Source organism: Apus apus, chromosome 4, assembly GCF_020740795.1.
Source record: "Apus apus isolate bApuApu2 chromosome 4, bApuApu2.pri.cur, whole genome shotgun sequence".
NCBI classification, from domain to species: Eukaryota; Metazoa; Chordata; class Aves; order Apodiformes; family Apodidae; genus Apus; species Apus apus.
In genome coordinates this window covers 61,640,666-61,662,339 of record NC_067285.1, presented here as the reverse complement: position 1 = coordinate 61,662,339, position 21,674 = coordinate 61,640,666, and the positions used below count along the sequence as shown (strand labels likewise).

The following is a 21,674-nucleotide window of genomic DNA, read 5'->3' as shown; positions in this document are numbered from 1 at the left end:
CAGCTTACAAGATAAAGTTCTACTATTCTTAAATAAAGCCAAACTAATTCAAAGCAGTGTATAGAATTCATCAAAATAGGTAGCAGTGCAATATTTAAAATAACTGAGGGCTGCCTGGATTATATCAGCATTATTAGCATGTGATTAACAAGCAGTTGAAGTACTGCATTTGCTACACATTTGCTGAGTTATTTTATCTTGCTTTAAAGTTAGGTGGCAAAGTTTCAAGTCATAGGTAGGAGATTTGCTTCATTCAGTATTATGTTGTTAACCCCACCATCTGGTCAAACAGCTGAGGGAACTCAGACAACCATATGGGGGGCCCAGTTTCTCTCTTGGGAAATTTTTGCCTTACTGAATTATGCAATGGTTACCAGTTTCCAGCTTATTACAGTAGGATTAAAAACAAAACAAAACATCAAAATACTTTGTAGATAACCTGAATTTGGTGTGCCCTGTATTTAGCTTAAATTGATGTAGGAAAATAAGATGGCACTTACTTGAGGACCAGGCTGACCCTGAAAAACAAGAAAAAGATAAGGTTATGAAAAGTTTTGACAAGAATTAACTCCTTAAATAGTAGCAAATATTTACAGTATTATTTAATAAGGAAATAACAAAAAACTTATATTAAAGTCAGATTCTGCACTCTTAAGTCTATATTGGATTTGAATATTTTAATTCAAATTGATTAACTTTCTTGCAATTAACCGATTCCAGAAATAAATTACAATCACACATAATTGAACATGCATTTGAGAAACTTAATACTTTAGGTACTCAGAACAATACAATTTGGAAAATACAGAAAGAAATAATGTAATCATTCTCAATGGAAAAAGAATCTACAGATGCTGAGCTGAGTTAGAAGTAGGTATTGGGTATTCTCTAGTATATAATAGTAGGTGTTCTCTAGTATGCTCACTCTTATGTTTCAACAAAGTGGTAATTACTGACTGTTGAGTGAAAAAGTCTAAAAACTGAAGAAACACACTGCTGAGCAAACAACAGTCTTTTTGCCATTGCTGCAAGCACCACAGTTTTAAGCAAGTTTAAACCAATATTTAAACCAGTACATCAGCTGTAGATGAGCCCCTGCCAGTCAGCTCAAGAGGTAGCTGACACATTATTTATTATCACCACATTTGGACCATCCCTGCCAAATAGAGGCACCCCCTGCACAAGGAGGAGGTGTATGTATCTCCTGTTCCTATGAGCCCTTACAAAGCAGCCTTCCTACTGCTAAGGTCTCTAGCCTAGGAAAGCTAGTGGAAGTCATCAATTATTCTAGCCCATACATTCCAGATTATTTGCATAATATAAGCAGAATTATATTACAAAAGAGTGTAGTAGCTGTGACCATGAACTACAAGCACTCAATCAGCTCACACTGTAAGAAAGAGACAAGTATTTCTATATTTCTCCCTATAAAGAGAGAATTTCGTAAACTCCTAGGGCTAGCTTAGCTTGTAGCATTTTATGGCAGTTCAGTAATATTTCAGTTGAATGGAAATTACATCTCTATCACTGAGAGCAACTGATTACAGAGATCTCTCATAAAGTGTCTTTATTTTTAGATATAAAGTAGTGCTACACAGAGTTAAAACTTTTCTGTCTGAACATTAGGAAACACATTTTTGCTTTGAGGGTAACCAAGCACTGGCATAGGTTGCTCAAGGAGATCGTAGAGCCTTCATCCTTGGAGACACTCAAAACGCATTTGGATATGATCCTGGGCAACCTGCTCTAGATGTCTCTGCTTTAGCACACAGGTTAGACCAGATAATCTCCAGAACTTCCTTTCAACTTCAACCATTCCATAATTCTGCAGGATTTTAAAGGGGAGTAGCAAGGAGAAAGCATTTCAACTGGGAACTATTATGCACAAGAAAAGAAGCTAAAGAAAAATGCTTCTTTTAGTAACTAATAAGAAATTTTATCCTAAATCAAAAACCAGAAAAAAAAAATTAATTCACATGCAAGTTTTTAAAGGTGTTTTTTTTTTTAACTGTAAGAAATATTAGAAATAATGTTACAGAAGAACATTTATATGGTAAAACACAAAATTATCATGGCTATCTAATCCTTACACTTGAAGACAACATAAAGCATTCCTTGTTGCAGACGTTGCAGTTTTGTATAAGCTCCTTACAACAACACTGCACCATAGAGGTTTTCAGACAAAAAAATACTGGCTGAGGTTTGACAGTTGTAATATGAAGTAAAATTTTCTGAACTGGTCAGTTCTATGAAGTTACATATCACACTGGGTTAACAAGTGCCATTGGGACCCCCTAGCAGTCAGCCTTTACATCATTGTTCTGATCACAGCAGGTTTTAAGATATTATATGCTATATCTGATCCTAAAATCATCAGGAATTGCTTACTGATGCAGTATTGGGCAGCCTGTACAGTAAATTTCTAGAAATTAACTACACTGAGACCTACGTCTGCAAACTTCTATATCCAAAAATACATAATTCGTTTGTTTCACAAGTCTACCTAAAGTTGCAATATGTTTTGATGAAAATATGTCTCCAAGATATATATATATATATTTAAAAGATTAAGTGGAAGTCTGAAACTGTGGACTTGTTTCAACAAAATGTTGATTTGAAGCTGTAGAAAGCAAATAAACAGAATATATATATATATTTAAACAGTAAGACTTGAAAACTGACTTTTTTGTTCAGTCTAACTTAGACATACAGGCTACTAAGTGTCCACATGGTAGATGCTGTATCTATAAAGCCGAATACAAAAGTACTCACAGCAGGATTTTTTCATCCTGTTGGCTATGAACTCCATGAACATGGAAAGAACTTTGAATTAGTGAAGGTAATTATTTTCTGGTTTGTTTTTCTCAGTTCCTAATCCTTCAATATTTTTGTGTAGTCTTAGATACTAGCTACTACAGTTACAGCGCAATTTTCCCTTCTCACTAATGATTCAGTAAGTGACACTAATGAGATGATGCAGTGAGTACTGTATTATGGAACTCATCAGCTCTGCTTACAAAAGTACAGGTACAAAGAGTCATCACAATACTGACCTTCTGGGTCATTGTCACACAACAACAATTCAAAGTGTGACACAGGAAAAAGGGGCTGTTGACAGTCTGCCTCTCACTTTAGTACGTTGTGAAAGGGTCAGGAATAAAGCTCTGTGAGTTACTTTTGTGTCCATTAAAAACCCTCTAACACTAATACAATCTGGTAGTATAACTCATTGGAGCAAGCTCAATCTCAATTAATATGCTCGTGTTCCCAAAAGGGCTCCAGGATTGCTGAAATCACTCTGCCTTACTGCTGCATAAACTGTTCCAAATGCTTTTTACTTGTGGATTAAAATATTTAAGCTGGAAGTATTTCTCTAATTGATTAATTGGTTGTAGCTACCAGCTGACTTCTATTCTTCACATGCATTTATAGATCAGACCCAACACCAGTAATTGATCATTGTATTTCAGTGTCTCTGCCCATGCAGGGTGGGTGGAAATAGATGATCTTTAAGATCCCTTCCCATCCAAACCATCCTATGATACTATGATGCTATGACTGGAGGTTGTAAACATTGCAGAAAAGCTACTCAACAGTACAAAGACACACCAAGGAGCACATGAAAAAGTCTTTAGAGGACAAACTGAAAGCAGATGCTGCAAGTTAGCAAGTTGAACTTGCAGAGGAAATGGAGCTGGTAGCAAATGAAAGGACAAGGGGGAAATGTAGTCAGGGTATCAAAGAAAAGGGGTGTCATGGAAAAAGAGAAAAAGAGAGGGAGCAAAACCAATAGCAGGAGAAAGAGCAGAAACTGTTTTTTCACAGCTTTTGCATTATTTTATTATTTAAAGAACTCAGAACATAAACTTCCAGGTTTGTACATCCAAATTTATGAATATACAAATGTATACAAATATATTTACCCCTGCATTATATAAAATGTTATTTCAGCTTAATTCAAGTAGCACCTCCCTGAAGAGTATCTCGGATAGCATACAAATGTGTTTAAAATGAGATATGGGGCTGTTCAAATCTAATTAGCCAACAAAATCCAAGCAGAGAAATTAAAACACAAAACCTAAGAATCTGTGGAAAAAGAAAACCAGCAAAAGCCACAGGTATGTGGTCAGAAATATTATCCTGCTGTTTGAAAGGTGTAACCAAACTACCCTTGTGGAGCGTGCTCTGGAGAGAGCACCCAAGTAGGAACATCTTTCTTCCAATCTAATCCAGATGGAAACTTATGATGAAGCAGGAGTAGCATGGCTGACCTCAGTTTCCTTGGATAGACACAAAAGACTGAGGTGGCTTTTCAGCACTCTGTTAAAATCCATGCTACTGAGGTTGAATGCAGTTTGGCCGAAGGAAGCCAACATGTGATTAAGAGGTATTTCAGCATGAGCAATGAAACAGCAAAGAGGGAATATGTCTAAGGCCTAAATTAGACTGGTTTTGAACAAATCACCTACCAGCTTTCCATCCATACCAATCGGACCCTGGGATAATCAAAAGTCAAAACAAAATGGCACAGTTAAAACAGAGGAACACTGAAGATGCGGAAAAATATACAGACTCAGGGAACACTGTGGGCTTTAGAAGATGAATAAATCTATGTCAACAGCTAAATGTAATACCATAAAGATATTTTGAGAAGGAAAACACAGAAAAGAAACAACAAAAGAAGGAGGCCTAAGACATAATTAACAGAAACAACATGGTGGGAAGTAGCCAGGCAATACCTGGTGTTTAACAAGAGACAGGTTCAACATGCAACCAAGGTATGGTTAGTTTGGCAAATTACAGTGGCACAAAATAACCAAACATATGAAATAATGCATCTGGCTTGTGTATTTTTCTTTAAATAAATGAGAAAACAGAATAGCCAATTTACTGAATGCGCTTGTCATTTGGTTTGAAGATGAAAAACACAATCTCATAAGTAATCTGTATTTAAATTAACCTTATAATAATGATAGTTGAAACTTTAGCTTACATGGTTCCCTGAGGTACTAAAGATTTCCAACTACACTTTGGACCAGGACACCTGCCTTTTTTTTTTTTTTTTTTTTTTTTTTTTTACCCTGGGGAAACAGAATTTTCCTTGTTGATACTTTATAAAGCATTTATTTCCTTCAGAGTCCAGAGGTGGACACCAGTGATAAGGATGAAAATTCTAGAAAGGATTTAACGTGGATGTATGCTGTTGTAATTCAGTAACTGTTTCTGTAGCTGCATATTTAGGTGATCACAGGAGAGAGAAGAGGGCTAGAGAAAGCTGGATTAATTTTAAATTTTATTATTAATTGCTATGTCTTTTGACAAGTGAACAGTCAAGTTATCTTCCACTGACAATGAGCAGGCAGAGGAGTTGTTTCTGCCATCAAATTCCTCTTCTAGCCTGAAAGTGTGAGCTCTTAGCTATTCTTCCCATGTGAAAGGGGCACTAATTTACATCCGCTGGAGTGGTTCTCTCTTGAGTGCTGGCACTGCAACCAGACTTTCCCCCTGGAGCTCCAGAGGCTCTCTCTAAAAACTGCCTTCCCTAGGGTATATGGCCTCTTAGGACTGATAGCTCACACTGCTTGATTTGGATCACTGTTGCTGAGAAGAGAGCACATAACCCATCTCCCGTTTTTCTGTTGATCCATTTTATCTTTGATACTTTTGGTCCCCTTTCTGATCACTGCTTTGGCTTGTGAGCAAAACTTGAAGCATAATAGGTTAGGCTAAATCAGGTCTGCAGGGATTTGGCTGACCCAGAAGTGTGTATTCCTACCTTCTGCACTATTACTGATAGGTCCTATAGTTGTATGAACATGCCAGTTCAACCAGCTATCAAGAAAGTAATAAATGCTAGAAAAAGTGACACCATATCAATCCGTAGAGTTTCCTAGCTATCTGTCCTCTCCAAGCCTAGACCAGGGATTCTGCCAAAAACTCCAGACATATTTAGTATGAAAGAGGACATCAGCTGGATGTACATTTTGTGAAACTCAGTATTTTTGGTACATTATTTGCTTTCTAAGAAGCCTGTGCACTAGCCTACTTGTCATATCCAATAACAAGTTACTGTGTCTGGGCAGCCCTACAGGAAAAACACCCCTTAACTCTCCTTCCCTCCAGCTCTTACTGTGGTTTCCTGTTACATCATTAGTAGATGACATGTTGAGAGTAAAGTAGGTCACCAGCATCTTGCTTATCTGCATGACCACTACCTTTTTTATGTGCTAATGTCCTGGGAAAGGATGTGACTGTAAGCATGACCTATAATATCTTTCAAATGCTCTCTCTGAATGGTTTTTCCCTTGTATCCAATAAATAAAGCAACACTTTCCAGTGCATCAAGAGGACAGCTTTTATTATTGTGCTTCCTCAGCATCTCTTTATCCCACACACGCAGCACTTACTAATTTTCTCATAGTCATTTAGCAAATGTTTAAATGTGGTACTGAATGCCCCAAAAATCGAGGCAGGCCTGCAAATTAGTAGCTTTCCCAGATTTTTCTAACTCTGTACTAGAGGATATTTATCTAGCAATGTTTACACACACAGTCTGTTGCAGGTGCAAAAACGAAGGCTGAGCTGAACTCTGGCTATGAATATATTTGCTTCTAGGAAGCAAACTACAGTTATGACCAGTTAAAACACTCAAGAGTAAGGTCATGGTAAATATATAAAGTTCCCCAGAGGGCTGTGTGGACCAACAGCTAAATTTAACCATTTGGTCTACTGCAAGCTTAGCCCCAAAGATTTAATTATTCGTATGAATACAGAAAATAATTATACAAGTATTTGTAGAAGGGAATTTCATTACAAGGTCAAACTGTTGGCTTAGAGGGACCAGCCAACAGCACTTGCAGCTGTAGCGATGCTTGGATTTTGCATATAAACCGTTTTCAGGGAATGTTTCTTTCACAATGATAGGCATTTTAACTACCGTTAAGTTTTTGCCAGCTCTTTATTCAGGCTACATAGCTTCTGCACTTGAATTAAAGGACTATGTGTAGCATCTTGAAGACTCTCAGTAAAAATGAATCAGAAACTCCCAGTAGGCTGAAGAGAAGCACCTGCTCACAACTGAAAATAACAGGTATTCTTCCCCATGATTCCATTTGTATTAGGACTATTTGATCTGAAGTTCAGTAAAGTCTTCCGGGATTTGTTTCATAGCATAAGAGAAAAAAAAAAGAGACATTTGCTTGAGATATACTGCCCTCCAGGAGAAAAAAAAAATATCTCTGAAGATAGTAAGCCACTCGTGTGAAAATTAATATTAGTCTTTCATTATAAAAATAGTAAATGTTTAACAGCAAAACATGGTAATTTCCTTCTTTCCTCAGTTACTTTTTTTCTTGTGTTGGGAAGAGATAGAGAACACTTTTGAACAATGGAAACAATTAGAATTCTCAAAACTGATGCAGACTGGGTGTGAAAAATGAGCTGAAATAGCACATAAGGCTACTTCAGGATGCACAGAGAAAAATCCTATATATGACAATATTTATTGAAATTCATTACACGATTGCACTGGAAGTCTCACAGAATACTCAAGGATATTTTCATTCATTTTGGAAGAAATACTTCAAACTATAATCCATCTTCGACTTAAACTTGATTGCCTCCAGAGCTCCACACTGTGTAGTTCAAACTACTTTCACAGAATCACAGAATGATTGTTCTCTAAATAACTGCTACTATAGATTAGAATGGATTTTTTTACAAGTACCAAATACATTGTCATCTATAACAATCCCTGCAAAACATTTTAGAAAACTAAAGACATTTAAATTGTTAAATTCAGTTAAATTGTTACTTGCAGCTGCCTGAAATCTCTTATGTCAATACATCTACAATAGTAGATTCAGAAGAAATCAGGAATTTAGCTTTGCAGCAGCTGTATGAGCTCTATGCCAGTTACTATCTCTGACTGAGTTTAAAAATACCTATGTGGAAAAAAAGAAAATCTGTTTCAAACAGCAAGTTTGCAGATTGTCCCCACTAAGTTCAGGTAAGGTGAAAGATGACACATTGTCTTTTCAAGTCACCTGGTTTAATTCAAGATTGACAGAAGTAAAACAAACAAACAAACCCAAAACAAAACAAACAAACAAAAACAAACAAAAAAACCCAGAACTGTCAGGTTTCCTCATCATTATACCACTAAAATGACAGATCTCCGTATCTTTCTTAGGGCAATGAGTATGATAAGCGTGTCAGATAGCTACATTTCTCCTGCTGATGAAATATTATTGATTCTTTTTCAATGACTGGAAGCATTTACTGTTAAGAGCAATATGAGCCAACAGTCCAGGTAGAGAAGTCATTTGCTCCAAGACTGAGAGAAAAAAAAATGCACTAAATAAACCTACAACAAGCCTCGTGACCAGCAATCAGGACATTACAAAAAAATATACAACAAATAATCCTGATCATTTGGGCTGCAGAAAACTTTACTGTGAAAAGAATGAGCTACAAGAATACGAGAATGATGACCCTGCTGTATAAAACCCCTTTACCACAAAAAGCAAAATCACTGACAAAGACAAATGAAGCACTATGAGGCTCTTTCAAAAGAGTCCATTTCAAAATTTCCTCAGTTCTTCCCTCAAGCAGTTCCTATTAGCTACTGCCTGAGACATAACACTCAGATAGATGGATCATCACTTAGAGATTGCAAGGTAAGTATAAAGTGTTTTCACAGTAGAGATTTAGAGTTTTAAATGAAGGTTTTTTAAAAACAAAACAAAATTCACAGCACTCTTAGGCTGCTTGATCTTCTTGACCAGAAACTTATGGATCCCGTCTGAACTGCTAGAGCTTTTATCCCATTCAGCCTTCAGAAACAGTATCTTGCTTCTCCTAGACCCTGAAAACACTGATGCAAAATTAATAATTCCAGATTTGAACTACAACCCCTTCTCAGCACACCAGACTTTTTATTTCAATGGTAAAACTACATTAAGTTAAAAAAGGAAGGGGAGGGAAAGGGAGAAGAGAGGAGAGCAGGGAAGAAGGCAAAAAACTCCTACAACATTTCCTTTACCAAGACAACAAGGATCTCAAAGCACATGCTGAAAGTATACAACAGACTTGAAAGCAAGGTCCTGATAAAACCCAGAGAATGAAGAATAGCAGCACCAGATTACACCTCCATCAGCCAGAAAAGCTACACCATGCCCATACTAGGCTCTCACTACTAAGATTTAAATTCATGAACATAATCAGAAGTTATTCCAATTTATATTCTAAACCACCTGTCAAGTGTAGTGCTTTCAGTACAGAGAAATATGCAGCATGCAAATCTAAAGCAATAAGCCAGTTCTAAAAGTGAGCTGCTAAGCAGAACTGGCAGGAATCTTACACACATTTTGCTGGTCTTATTAAAGAAAATGCTTGATTTTTTTCATACATGTAAATGTATTTGAATTTCAAGAAACAAAAGGACATGTGACCTGAAGCTAACAATTTCACAAAGTGGCTCTAGTGTCCATGTTATGCTAAATTAGATGATGGAAATCATCTGTAATGGAAGAAGATGGGAGAAAAGGCACAGTTTTAAAGATTCCAAAATAAACCAGAAAAGGCAGGTAGAGACTCAAAAATGTTTCCTTGGATCAGCATCACTCTAGATTGGAAGACTCCTAGGCAAAAGCTCTACGTGCAGTCTGAATACTCTAGTAGCTCCTTTGCAATTATAAGATGGACTAGTTCTGTCTAGAAGTAGGCAATTTGGGAAAAGAGAAATTGTTCCGCCTCGCTATTCAGAGAGTGGCTGAACTACAAAAACCCATCGCATATGGTAACAATAAGGGAGTACAAAGAGTTCTATGCAAGAAAAATTATAGTTACAGCTTTTCAAAAGCATATTTCACAGCTGAAAAATAATTGCTGAGATACTTCTTATTTTTATAGTTTATGCAGGAAATCTGACAGGCAGTTTCTTGTGGTGCAGATACATTTTGAGTATCTGAGCACTATGACTGCTTTTACTGCTGAAATATATATGTAAAAGTCCATGAGAAAAAACTGGGCAGATCTAAGTTGGAACAAACTCTTCTGGAAGACTGTAGGCAGACATCCTTCTGTTTCTCATGGCCAACACAGCACACATCACAGCTATACATGAAAAATGCAACTGCAAACCCAGAACTACAAAGCATCTTTGTTGTCTTCATCCATCAGGTTAATAGGAAGATTATTTCCAGACAGACACTCTTTTTTTCCCTTGTAGCCTATACATCTCATCAGCATCTGCAACATTTGTATGGTCATATCTGCATGACAAATTACTGCAAAAGGAAACTACTGTTGACCCCAGAAAGAGCAGGAGCAACATAGTAAATCCCCATGCAAGTTATAGTAAAGAATGGAGTCATGTGGACTTCTGTTTTCGTTCATTTCAAACAAGTTGTTTACCACTGATTAACATTGTTTACTGTAGACTAAAACTCCAAGCATGAAATACCTAAGTGATACTCAGATACTTCTTCAGGAAGAAAAATAAAAAGAAAATTACCAAAATGAACCTGCCTAATCTTGGCAAATCATATGTGGCACATCAAGTTGAGAAGCAGCACATTGTAACTACTCGCTCTTAATAAATGAACTGTATTAAAATTGTGACTTTAAAGTTCTGAGCCCCATATGCTTCCCCCATCCATAAAAACAGTCTTGTGAAGGGTTGCAGAACTGTGTGTTTCCATAAAAATGTCATTATGCTACTGAACTCCAGCATAGTTTATCAGAGCTTCAGCAAGGGGAACATACACACTGACCAAAGAGAAATCTACTTTCTACCTAAAAGTTCTTGTTTCTCCTGAAGAAACTGAAACTCCTGTATTCATAAATAGAAAGCAAATGGTTTATTCATCAGTGCCAACATCACTGTATGAATATACTTGATGTGGCTGGTGCAATGTTGATGAGAAAACAATAAACTGTGACAAATGCCACTTCTTAAAAATTAGCTGGCTAGCATTCAGCGGGAGATAGATTGTTGTAACAACTGTGGTGTGATGACTTTGATGAATTGGATTATTGTTCTCCTGGAATAATTCTGAAGAATCTGTCTCCTCATGCCACCGTGGAAGTGAAGCCATTTGCTCACTAGTGTCCTACTAAAGAACATTTTTTCTTGTGATCTGTGTTTTGATGGCTTTAGAGAATATGAAAACAAATCCAGTCCACTTCTTTCAGTCAATCTCTTTTTTTTGTTTCTTTCTACAAATCTTATCTTTTCAGGGTGAATGAGTTCCATTAAAGAAAAATAAAAATACAGGATTTTGGTAAATAATACAGTATCATAGAGAACTAACCTTCAGAGGCCAATATTGATCTTTCCTTGGTGGAACCATCAGCTTTGGAAGAACAGGTATACATAAATCAACTTTTGCCCCATTAGGATAGAAGAATCTGCACATCACGCTCATTTTATCCCCCTACAGAGGCACATATTGTGAACAGGGATCTCAGGGAATTAAGAAAAAGATACAACTACCTTAGAGATACTTCCCTTTATGACTTACAGCAAACGAGATCAATCAGAGTGGATACATACCCATAAAAGACAAGAAGAGGAACAGTTACAAAGGGTTTAAAAGAGAAAACTAAAAGCCAAGGTACTGAAGTGTTTATAAACAAGCATGTAGATAAATAAACCAAGTGTCTTTTGACTATCATTTGGTCAAATGAAGTTTTGTTTTAACAATTCCAGGCTAACAAAAATGCCACTGTTCATTCCTAGTCTATAAATACAGTATTTCCATCTGGGAATGGATATAACAAAATTTTTTTTTAAAAAATAAAAATTATACAGATGCACTGCATTGAAACTGAAGACTCCAAAGCAGGTGCTTCCAGATATGTGCTGCCATATGTGCACAAATACTGGAATAAAAAATCCTGCACACGCAAGCCCATTCAGATACTTCTGTCATGTACCTACTAGATTTATAAGGCACAAATATACATGCAGCTAAAGACACTACTGTTGTCTTAAACACACTATAACCTAAATAATTCATTGAAGTTGATGGTGCTGCATACAACTCTTGTCCCCTTCAAAATTACTTGGAGCAAGTAAATTCTCAAAAAATATAAATCATTATGGAAAAACTACATGAAGTACACTTTAAAATACTACAAAGCAGAATTCAGGGATGCACTACAACCTTTTTCTTTCTTTCCTCCTGATGTGTTTCCCCATACAGTTTTTAATGATGCACCACCTGCTCTATGTCCCAAATTTCACATAAAGAGGGAAGTAGAATCATAGAATCACAGAACTGTTTAGGTTGGAAACGACCTATAAGAGTCCAGCTGTAAATCTAACACTGTCAAGTCCACTAAACCATGTCCCTAAGCACCTCAGCCACTTCCCTGGGCAGCCTGTTCCAGTGCCTGACAACCCTTTCAGTGAAGAAATTTCTCCTAATATCCAAGCGAAACCTCCCAGGCACAACTTAAGGCCATTTCCTCTTGTCCCATCACTTATTACCTGGGAGAAGAGATTGAACCCCCCTAGCTACAAGCTCCTTTCAAGCAGCTGTAGAGTGATAAGGTCTCCCCTCAGCATCCTTTTCTCCAGGCTAAAAAAGCCCACTAGCATGTTGCAATGTAGCGGGATGTAGAAACGAAAGAATTTAAGAAAGGATATTCACATAAAATCTTGCCACGACCATTACCAAACTTGGTTTCTAGAAGGAACATCTATTACAGCCACTATGGAAAAAAAATCATTAGGCAAGTAGTAACAAATATAAATACCGTGAAGTGCTCAGACAGGCATACAACACCTTCATTAGCAAGTCTGTGCTTTTATTAATTACATTCTTGAACTGGGAGCTGAATGCTACCTCATTTACTGCCTTAATGTCCCGTCCCACTGACCTCAGACCTAATGTTCTTTCAAGCAAAACACTAGACACTGCAATTTAAACCCAAAGTGCAACATCTGGAAGTACAGGACAAGGTTGAAAGTAGCAGGTTGATCCATTCACAAGAGCATGGACAACAAGGAAGAGGAGCACGAATTCTTTACTGTTAGCCCAGGTGTAACTTTCCCCTGGAAGGTGACCATGAATAGTATTTAGATAGGAGATAATGTTTGAGATAGGATAAACATTCTGTTGGTGCCACGGTTTTTATAAGAGATTATTGGGAAGACTTAAGAACTTTCTGCTTTTCAGCATTTCCCTGAAGAGCAAACAACAAAGGGGTTAAAGAGGGGGAAAAGCTGATCCTTACATTAAAAAAGAAAAAAAAGTAAAAAAAAAAAGAAGTTAAAAAAAAGAAGTGTTATCCAAAATAAGCAGATGCTTGAAAGAGTGTAAAACATATTGGCTCCCAAAAGATTGGAGTGACCTAGAATCCATATTGCTGGGTAAGGAAAGGAGTAAAAGACAGAGGAGGAAGAAAAGAAACTCAGTCAAGAATGAGTCAATAGAATAAAGCTTTCATGAAAGGAAAAGCCTGGAGCCATATGTTCACCAGTTTGATGAAGTGTCAAAAGGGAATTTTGGTTTGCTCATAAATGGTTTGACAGAGGCTACTGAGAGGATGTTGAAAGAATTGTGTAATTTTAATTCAGAGCCTCAGCAGCAATGCTGCTTCAGAATACTGTAGCTTGTTGGGGTTTATTTGTAGGTGAAAGGATATAGAGGCCCAAATTTCAAGCAACTTTGGTTAATTCTTGTTCTTTTATGGCAAATTCCATGTATGTATTTTTGAAATGCATGTGAAAAAAAGTAGATTTTTTTGGTGTGTGTAGGTTTTGTGTGTTTGTATTTTTTGTTTGGTTTGATTTTGTTTGTTTTGGTTTTGTTTTTTTTACATTGGAGAACAAAAGCTCATCTCTACAAAATCTTTCTGTTGAGCTGGTGTCTGTTTCCACTTCTCAAGCTTTTGGTAAAAGTTACTAAATTTCTCCATACTAATTCATCTGCTTTTTGAAGCTTGCCAATCTAGAAACAAACTTAGACACTTCTCTATTTTGATTCTGAACTCGCCTTCTAAATAGAGCCAGTCTCTCATTGCACAGTCAGAAAGAAGTCTTTCCTTCTTCCATGACAATTGTTGCACAAACAGAAACAAACTGAACCAACAAAACATTTAACCAAGGAAACAAAACTTACCAAAATTGGACCAACCTACAGCATAAAGCACAGGCTACCCACTCCAGCTTAGAAAACCTGCAATTCCAAGTATTTCAATAACTGGAATGGCATTTCTGAGCCATACTCCAGCAAATCATACCCTCCTCTCACTCATTTTCTAATTTCAGTTGAATTGTGCATGTTTAATTGAAGTTCACCAGAACTGAACAGGTGAATCCAAAGACAGCCATAGTTCAGTGAAACAGCTTTTAAAATCCTAAAGCATTTACCAATCTCATTAGTCCATTTAATCCCAAAATGTCTAGACTAATTCTTTTAAATTTTGTGGACCCACAAATCAATACATCAAATAAAATATTTTCATGACTTTTTTCTGGCATAACTTGTTTTCAAGACAATAAAAGGACTTTTGTAGAAGCTGGTGACAGCATGAAGAACAAAAAACTGTTTCTTTGCATTCCCTTCTAGGGAGAAACAATCTGTATGTGATGGCAATACCAGATTACACTTTCTGTACCCTAAGGGCAAAGACCTAAAATGAGATTTCTTATTGTGTGCAGAGTGGATAAAAAAAAAAGTAAGGATAATTGATCCACACAGCTGGAAGTGGAAAAGTTGAGGTAATTTTCTCTTCAGAGGCTGGCTAATCAGTCTGACTACCTGAACAAAAAAAAAGTTTCACTCAGAAGGAGTATCCCTATTAAAAAGAGGAACCTGCATTTGCACTACAAAAAGGACTAGGAATGCAAACACTACGTTATACGTGACAAAGGTTACTGAACTGCTCTGTGTTACTCTTGGTGCTTTTGGAGCCCTTTCTTTCAGCCTTTGCTCTCACCTATGGAAAACGGTCCGTCATTAACATCACCCTCTGAAACCAACTGCAAGTGGCAAACTAAAATCATTCTAACTGCTGGAGGGCAAAACCTCAGTATATATGGATTTTACTGTAAGCCTTAAACTCTACTGTAGTGATATGACTTCTGTTTCACAACAATCTGTATACTGAGAAATAAAGAACTTCCTTAGCACTCAAAATTTGTCTCCAAGATTTTTGTCCATATAGGTCCCAGTTCCACTTTGCTCCCGCATGTTAAGTGGCAATTATTTTGGGGATTGCTTCTCTAAGTAAGTGCTGCTTAGCGTGAACAAAAGTAGCAGAATCTACCCATACCTTTTGCTTGTCTTAGTTGCAATTCATCTGGTAAAATGAGGAACTGTTATAGAAAGAACAGTGTGACATTTTACCATTTCCATTCTTTTCCTGATTTTACTTCATTTGCAAAGAATTCCAGACTTCCAAGCAGGAGCAAACAGCAGATTATTTTTGTAAGAATATCACGTAGCACTAAGAAACTCATGTCTATATTGAAGACAATATTCTTTTCAAGTGATGAGTGCTCATGTGCATGATTGTTTTTCATCATGCTCCCTTTGTGAGGCAAAGAAGCAAAGGGTTAAATTCCTCTCATTTACACTGGGAATAGCTACCACCTACGAAGTAATCCAGAAAGAATTCTTAGCTCAATGGTCCTCTGTTAGATAATCAGTACTGTGCAGATCTCCATATTAGCAAAAATAATAAATGTTAATTGCTTTACCTTAAGTCAAAGAGGGAATTAAAAAGAAAAAAAAACAAACACACACAAAAAAAACCCAAAACAAAAAAAACCCCAACCCTCCCCCCCAAAAACTTTGTGAGGGTGATTTATGATCTGTATCCTACCCAGTCATGGAAAAAACTTTCAATTGACATTCCACACTGCTTGTATAAATCTTTCCTACCAGACAAGTATGTTTGCTTTCAGAAACTGCTTTAACTAATCTTGATTTTGATATGCACACCTTTAGCTGAAAAATGAAAACTAGGGCAGTTGAAACAACCAAGTAGTATTTTCCTTATAATGCAGGAGGCAAGATGCTCATCCCAAAGATGTTCAGGAATGGAGAAAAAGAACTCTTAGGCTTTCTTCTATCAGCTAACTTCTGGCACAAAGAAAGAAGTGCAAAAACATAGAGCCGAGAACCTTATTACCTTGATAAATGCCAGCCAAATAATTTCTGGTGTAATTACTGGATGCTGCTAAGCAGTGTGGGGCCTGCTACAGGGGTATGAAAGAACTTTTTGATTCCCAGTAGAGAAAAAGTTCCTCATTCAGTTTTACAAGAAGAACCAGTTCAGGTGCCTGCCTGCTCCAGATGTTCCCCTTCCCACATTGCCTCTCTCATAAATGGGAACTGAAGGCTGACTGCAGGGGGAAGCAGGCATCCTAACAGCCTTTGAGAAAACACTTCTCTGCACTTTCTGGAAACCACAGAGCCCAACCACTGAGTCTAAGGGTTTAGGAACCAGTTTCTTCAGTGAAATTTTACAACCCTTAAGATAAGCTCGGAGTAACAATTCACTTGAACTTCCACATAGGAATAAATATCGTAAAGTTTTACACATTTTTCTTCTGTATCATCAGTCTGAATGTAAAAATCCAGTGTGAAAGAAAATGACACATCAAGTCTGCAACCCTCCTTCAAGATGAAAGAATCAATGATGTAAGAATTCTTATAGGACAATATGGGATTTCACTCCTCATTTGTGACAGATATAAACAGTAATAATTAAATACAGGATTTTACATTTTCTTTGAATATCAAAACTTCTTGTGAGAAAGTGACAGTTCAGGCAAATTATAATTATTTTTAATTAAAACTGGTTGCTCACTCTGCATCCATATCCAATTGACAAACACAGATTGAGAAATGAGGCCTAGAATTACAAATCTTATCTAAATGTATTTTGGGAAAATATTCAGAATACAAAATTTTGCTTCAAGGCAATTTGTTTCATCAATAAAGCTATTTCTGTTACACTGGAGAGTTACATTTTGCATCACGAGGAAATGGTAAATTTTAAGTGATGTGCACAGAGAAAGGCAAGTATCTATGATCATAGGTAGATGTGAAGCATTATGTCTGCCAATGCATACATGTGAAAATCATAACTATAGCCCTCTGCATGCCACCTGCTTAGCTACCAAGCTGAACTCAGTGGAGTAGCCTAGAGACACCAGAAATTATGTATACTATCAAATAAATGACAAACCAGCTTAATTCCTTTCTCTACCTATATGTGCTTTACCATTAAAAAGGATAATTTTTAAAGCTGCAGAGAAAAATACTAGAAAAAAAGACATTTAATTGTTAAATTACATCTATTGTATCTATCTGCCATAATTCTGTATTTATCTGATGGATATATGGGGTTGTATCATTGTGAACTGATGTCAGCTGTGAATCTAAACTACATTGATTGACACTAGCCCACAGTAGCCTGGCATTACGTGCTTTGTTCTCACACACTGACACCTACAAAATGCCACACAGAGATGGGAGTTCTCTGTCCATGCATCTGAGGTGGAAGTTGCTAGTTTAAAGAAGTGTCTTAAAGGATCCAGCATATGGTAACAATGATCTGCATTACTTAGGATACATCAAGAATATCTGTTATAATTCTGTTTTACTAATGTACTCCTTTTTTACATTCTTCTTTGTATGCTATGCAGAAAATAATTTAGAAAGTTTAATGAGTTTAAAGTAGAACATACTATGCAGGCAGGCATTTATTGCAGCACAAGCAACCATATGAAGTTTCTACTTTAGCTTATATGTGGCAATTTCTTATTATAACTGCAAGTCAGGGAAAAGTAGAAATATTTTTTTCTATTGCTGGCTTTTCCAGATGAGGCAGTTGTTACTTCCCTGTCACAGTCACAGATATGGAATACCTCCAGAGAGTATCAGGAATAAACACTGCCTACTCTTATTTATGCACTCATTGTTACATGAATATAACAGATGACAGGATTCAGCCCATGGTTCATTCAAATGGCAATTGGTTTATAGGAAGCTAAGAAACATGCTCTGATGTGCAGCTTCAATTACCATCTGTGGTACAAAATTAATAGCAACTGTAAGCTTAAGAGGTCTCAAACTTTTCTATTCAAGTCAACTTTTATTATTATTCTCAATCACTGTAAAAAAATCAGCATACAAAGAAATTAAACACATGAATTCTATTACATATTATTTATAGACTCAAAGGTTAAAAAAAAAATCGCATTTATGTGACTGACATTAACTACAAAATTCATAGTTTTTACTCAGACCGCTATGTGAATTTAGAGACCCTCCCACAATTTGTAAGAAAAACTGGATGTTTATTTGCTGAGTATTATTAGCATGCTATCAGCTGCAGTGTTTTTTTAAAAAATTACCACATTCTTACAGCATTCCTCTGCTTCCCATGGCACAGAAATACTACACAGTTAGCCTGCTTAGCAGCACGTGTGTTTTGTGCCAATTTAAACTGAAGTGTGTATTCGGGAACTACAAAACTGTTGTGGATTCTGGTATTGCATTATTGAGAAATTCCAATTCACTGTGCTGTGGCTGTTAGGAAGATTTTTGAGGTGTCTGAAAAAGCAGTTTGTTTCTAGGAACTAGCAATTCAACACAACTTGCCACTATAGGCCTATTAACCAATACTAGAGGATGGCAACAACTGCAAGCAAGAAAGGTGTAACTCGCTTTTTCACAGAGCAGACTTTATCTCTTACCTATCAGAATATTAACTGCCAGAATGCAGTTTTTTACACTGCACTTAAAAACTGCAATTAGGACCGTATCTATGGCTTGACAGCAAGGCAAAATTATACATAAACAAGTGCCCCACTTCTGGTTGACCTTTGAAGAGGGTTTACATCACATAACACAGGTATGGCCTGAAAAAACTTACACTTGTATCAATCAATCAGGGCAACCAATTCTGGTACCTACAGCAACCACTGGTTGCTGGACTTGGCAGATGTATCCATAGAAAATACTGAAAGCAGTCTTTGCCTACAGCTGTGAAAAGCTGGGTTAACTTCCTATGTGAGAGTAGAACTGAATGCCATACAACCAGCTCTTATTCCTGCAGTTGCTGGCCCGACTGTAACAGAGAAGTCAGCCCTCACTATAAGCTTCTGTGACAGGACTGTAGTACGTGTGCACAGAAGGGACAAATTAGTATTATGTTCCATGTGAGCTGAGTTATGCTCTTGGAATACATACTAACAAATCACAGAATCCTAGAGGTTGGAAGGGACCTCAAAAGATGATCTAGTCCAATCCCCCTGCCAGAGCAGGGTCACCCAGAGCACGTCACACAGGAACGTGTCCAGGTGGGTTTTGAATGTCTCCAGTGAAGGAGACTCCACAACATCTCTGGGCAGCCTGTTCCACTGCTCTGTCACTCTCACAGTAAAGAAGTTTTTTTCTGATGTTTACATGGAACCTCCTATGTTCCGGTTTGCACCCTTTGCCCCTGGTCCTATCACTGGACACCACCGAAAAAAGCCTGGCTCCATCCTCCAGACACTTGCCCTGAACATATTTGTAAACATTGATGAGGTCGCCCCTCAGTCTCCTCTTCTCCAAGCTAAAGAGACCCAGCTCCCTCAGCCTTTCCTCATAAGGGAGATGTTCCATTCCCTTCATCATCTTTGTGGCTCTGCGCTGGACTCTTTCAAGCAGTTCCCTGTCCTTCTTGAACTGAGGGGCCCAGAACTGGACACAGTATTCCAGATGTGATTTGGCCTCTTCACTGCATTCACAAGCTGCTGGGGGTTTTTTGGTGGTTTTTCTGTTGTTGCTGGTTTTCTTCCAAGTTCTAGTGTTATTTCTGAAGTTACATTAACATACAAAACCCATGCAACAAATGACTGTGTTCTCAACCTCTAGTGTTTGTGCTCTCTTCATCTTTCATTTAGGAAGATGTGATAGCCTATTCCAATTTTGAACTCAAGCTGGAGGAGTTACAACTCTGAATTTGGTCAGTCTGTTATACAAGCTACTAATGAGGGAAAAAAATAAGCTGTACAAATGTACTCTTTTTATAGTATTCATGGTGCCTTACATAATCACCACTTAATCCTGGTTTTATAAACCCCTCAATAACTGTGTTACTCATTAGCAGTAATTCCAGATTATTCTCTTGACTTTTAATATCTTCCCAGGAACTTAGATTTATCACCATAATTCTTTTTACTGTTATTAGCATTATTTCTTAAGGTACCTATAAAATTAGAATTAACACACAACAATGAAAACTTGGATTAAACAGCCACTGGCTTTTGTGAGATCACAACGTTATGCTTTGGCCTACTGAGCAGAGAGCTTTTTAAGCTTTTATGTGGTAGATACACCTCACTATCCTCACAGATTATCCTATAAAATCCAATAAAGATTAAAGCAATAAGGTTTCTGCAGGAGTTAAACAGGACTCTGGAGAAATAACTTTAAATACTAATAGCCTTTTCATAGAGCTCTACAGGACTGTATAAGTACTTTTAAAGTGCATTGCACTTGCTGTTACTTATTTCCCATTCAAAATAGGAGGAGATGGCTGCAACTGAAAAGGTTGAACCAGCCAGCCGAGTGACAACTTTCAAGAAACAAAGCCAAGTTCTATTCCCACTCAATTTCAAGCAGGAAGAAGGAGTGTTGAATCAGTGCTAAGCGTGTGCTGAAGGCACACGTTTGCCTGTGCACGCAGGAATGACTGCATGCATGCACAGAAATGCCTTCAGATTACAGCTTGCCCATAACAATGCCACCATTAGACCCTGCAATTTCAGTAACATGGCTTCCAATGGACTTCATTGTCTTCAGATGCCACAAAAAATCTCTTCAAGAGAACAGCTGGGCCAGGACAAAGGACTGGGCCTTTAGGCTCTAAAGAAAATTGTATTTTCAAACTGCCCCTGTGGAGCCTTTGAAACATGCTTGAGTCCATCGCTATCACATTCACTCATTTTCTCAATTTACACCTTAGGGCAAGAAATTAAATCTATGACACTTTTGTGCTTTGCACAACATAAAACTTTACCTTGTGTGTTAAGGTCATTAACAGGAATGAGGAACACCAAAGATATTTAATTTCTGCAGAAAGTCATGTCCTAAGAGCCTAAGGGCTGGTTTGTTGTCACTGTGAGTAATTTTTCTTTTAAAACCCCATCTTTACATACAGAGCTCACAGATGGATGACAAGCAAAAAAGTTTTTTAGCAAGCTTTTCACTCCCATCTTCTCTACACACTTGTGTACTCCCCTACACAGGTTAAGCACTACAAGGGAAATGGGAATGTGTACTCTGAAACCTGGTAATGGTTTCAGTATTTCCAAGCAGGTTTCTTGATACTGAAGATCAATTCCTCACCAGCTGACTTTGAACTCCTCATAATAGTAAAAATAGGCATTGAATGATGTTTCATTGGTAGTATTTCTCAGAAAACTCTGCAGTTACAGAAGATGCCCAGAGAGCACTGAAATGGGATGCATAAAAAGAGGTGTTGTAAATCAAGCAAGCAGGGTAGAAGATCAGCTTGGCTGAACAGGGAACTCCTCGTGGAGTTCAGGAGGAAAAAGAAATTGTCAGATCTCTGGAAGTTAGGTCAGGCTTGACAGGAATAGTACAGAATTGTGATTTGTGTACATCACAAATTGTGATTTGTGAACTCTCACGGGG

The 21,674-nt window shown here is 37.3% G+C and overlaps 1 protein-coding gene across 1 annotated transcript in view; it reads right to left on the bottom strand.

Annotated features, from left to right (window-relative positions):
• COL25A1 (collagen type XXV alpha 1 chain) overlaps positions 1-21,674 on the bottom strand; it is a 322,787-nt gene that overhangs the window by 127,266 nt on the left and 173,847 nt on the right. Inside the window, exon 5 of the mRNA XM_051616887.1 lies at positions 501-518. Coding sequence (XP_051472847.1) covers positions 501-518 — 18 coding nt within the window. The remainder of the gene's footprint in view (positions 1-500; positions 519-21,674) is intronic.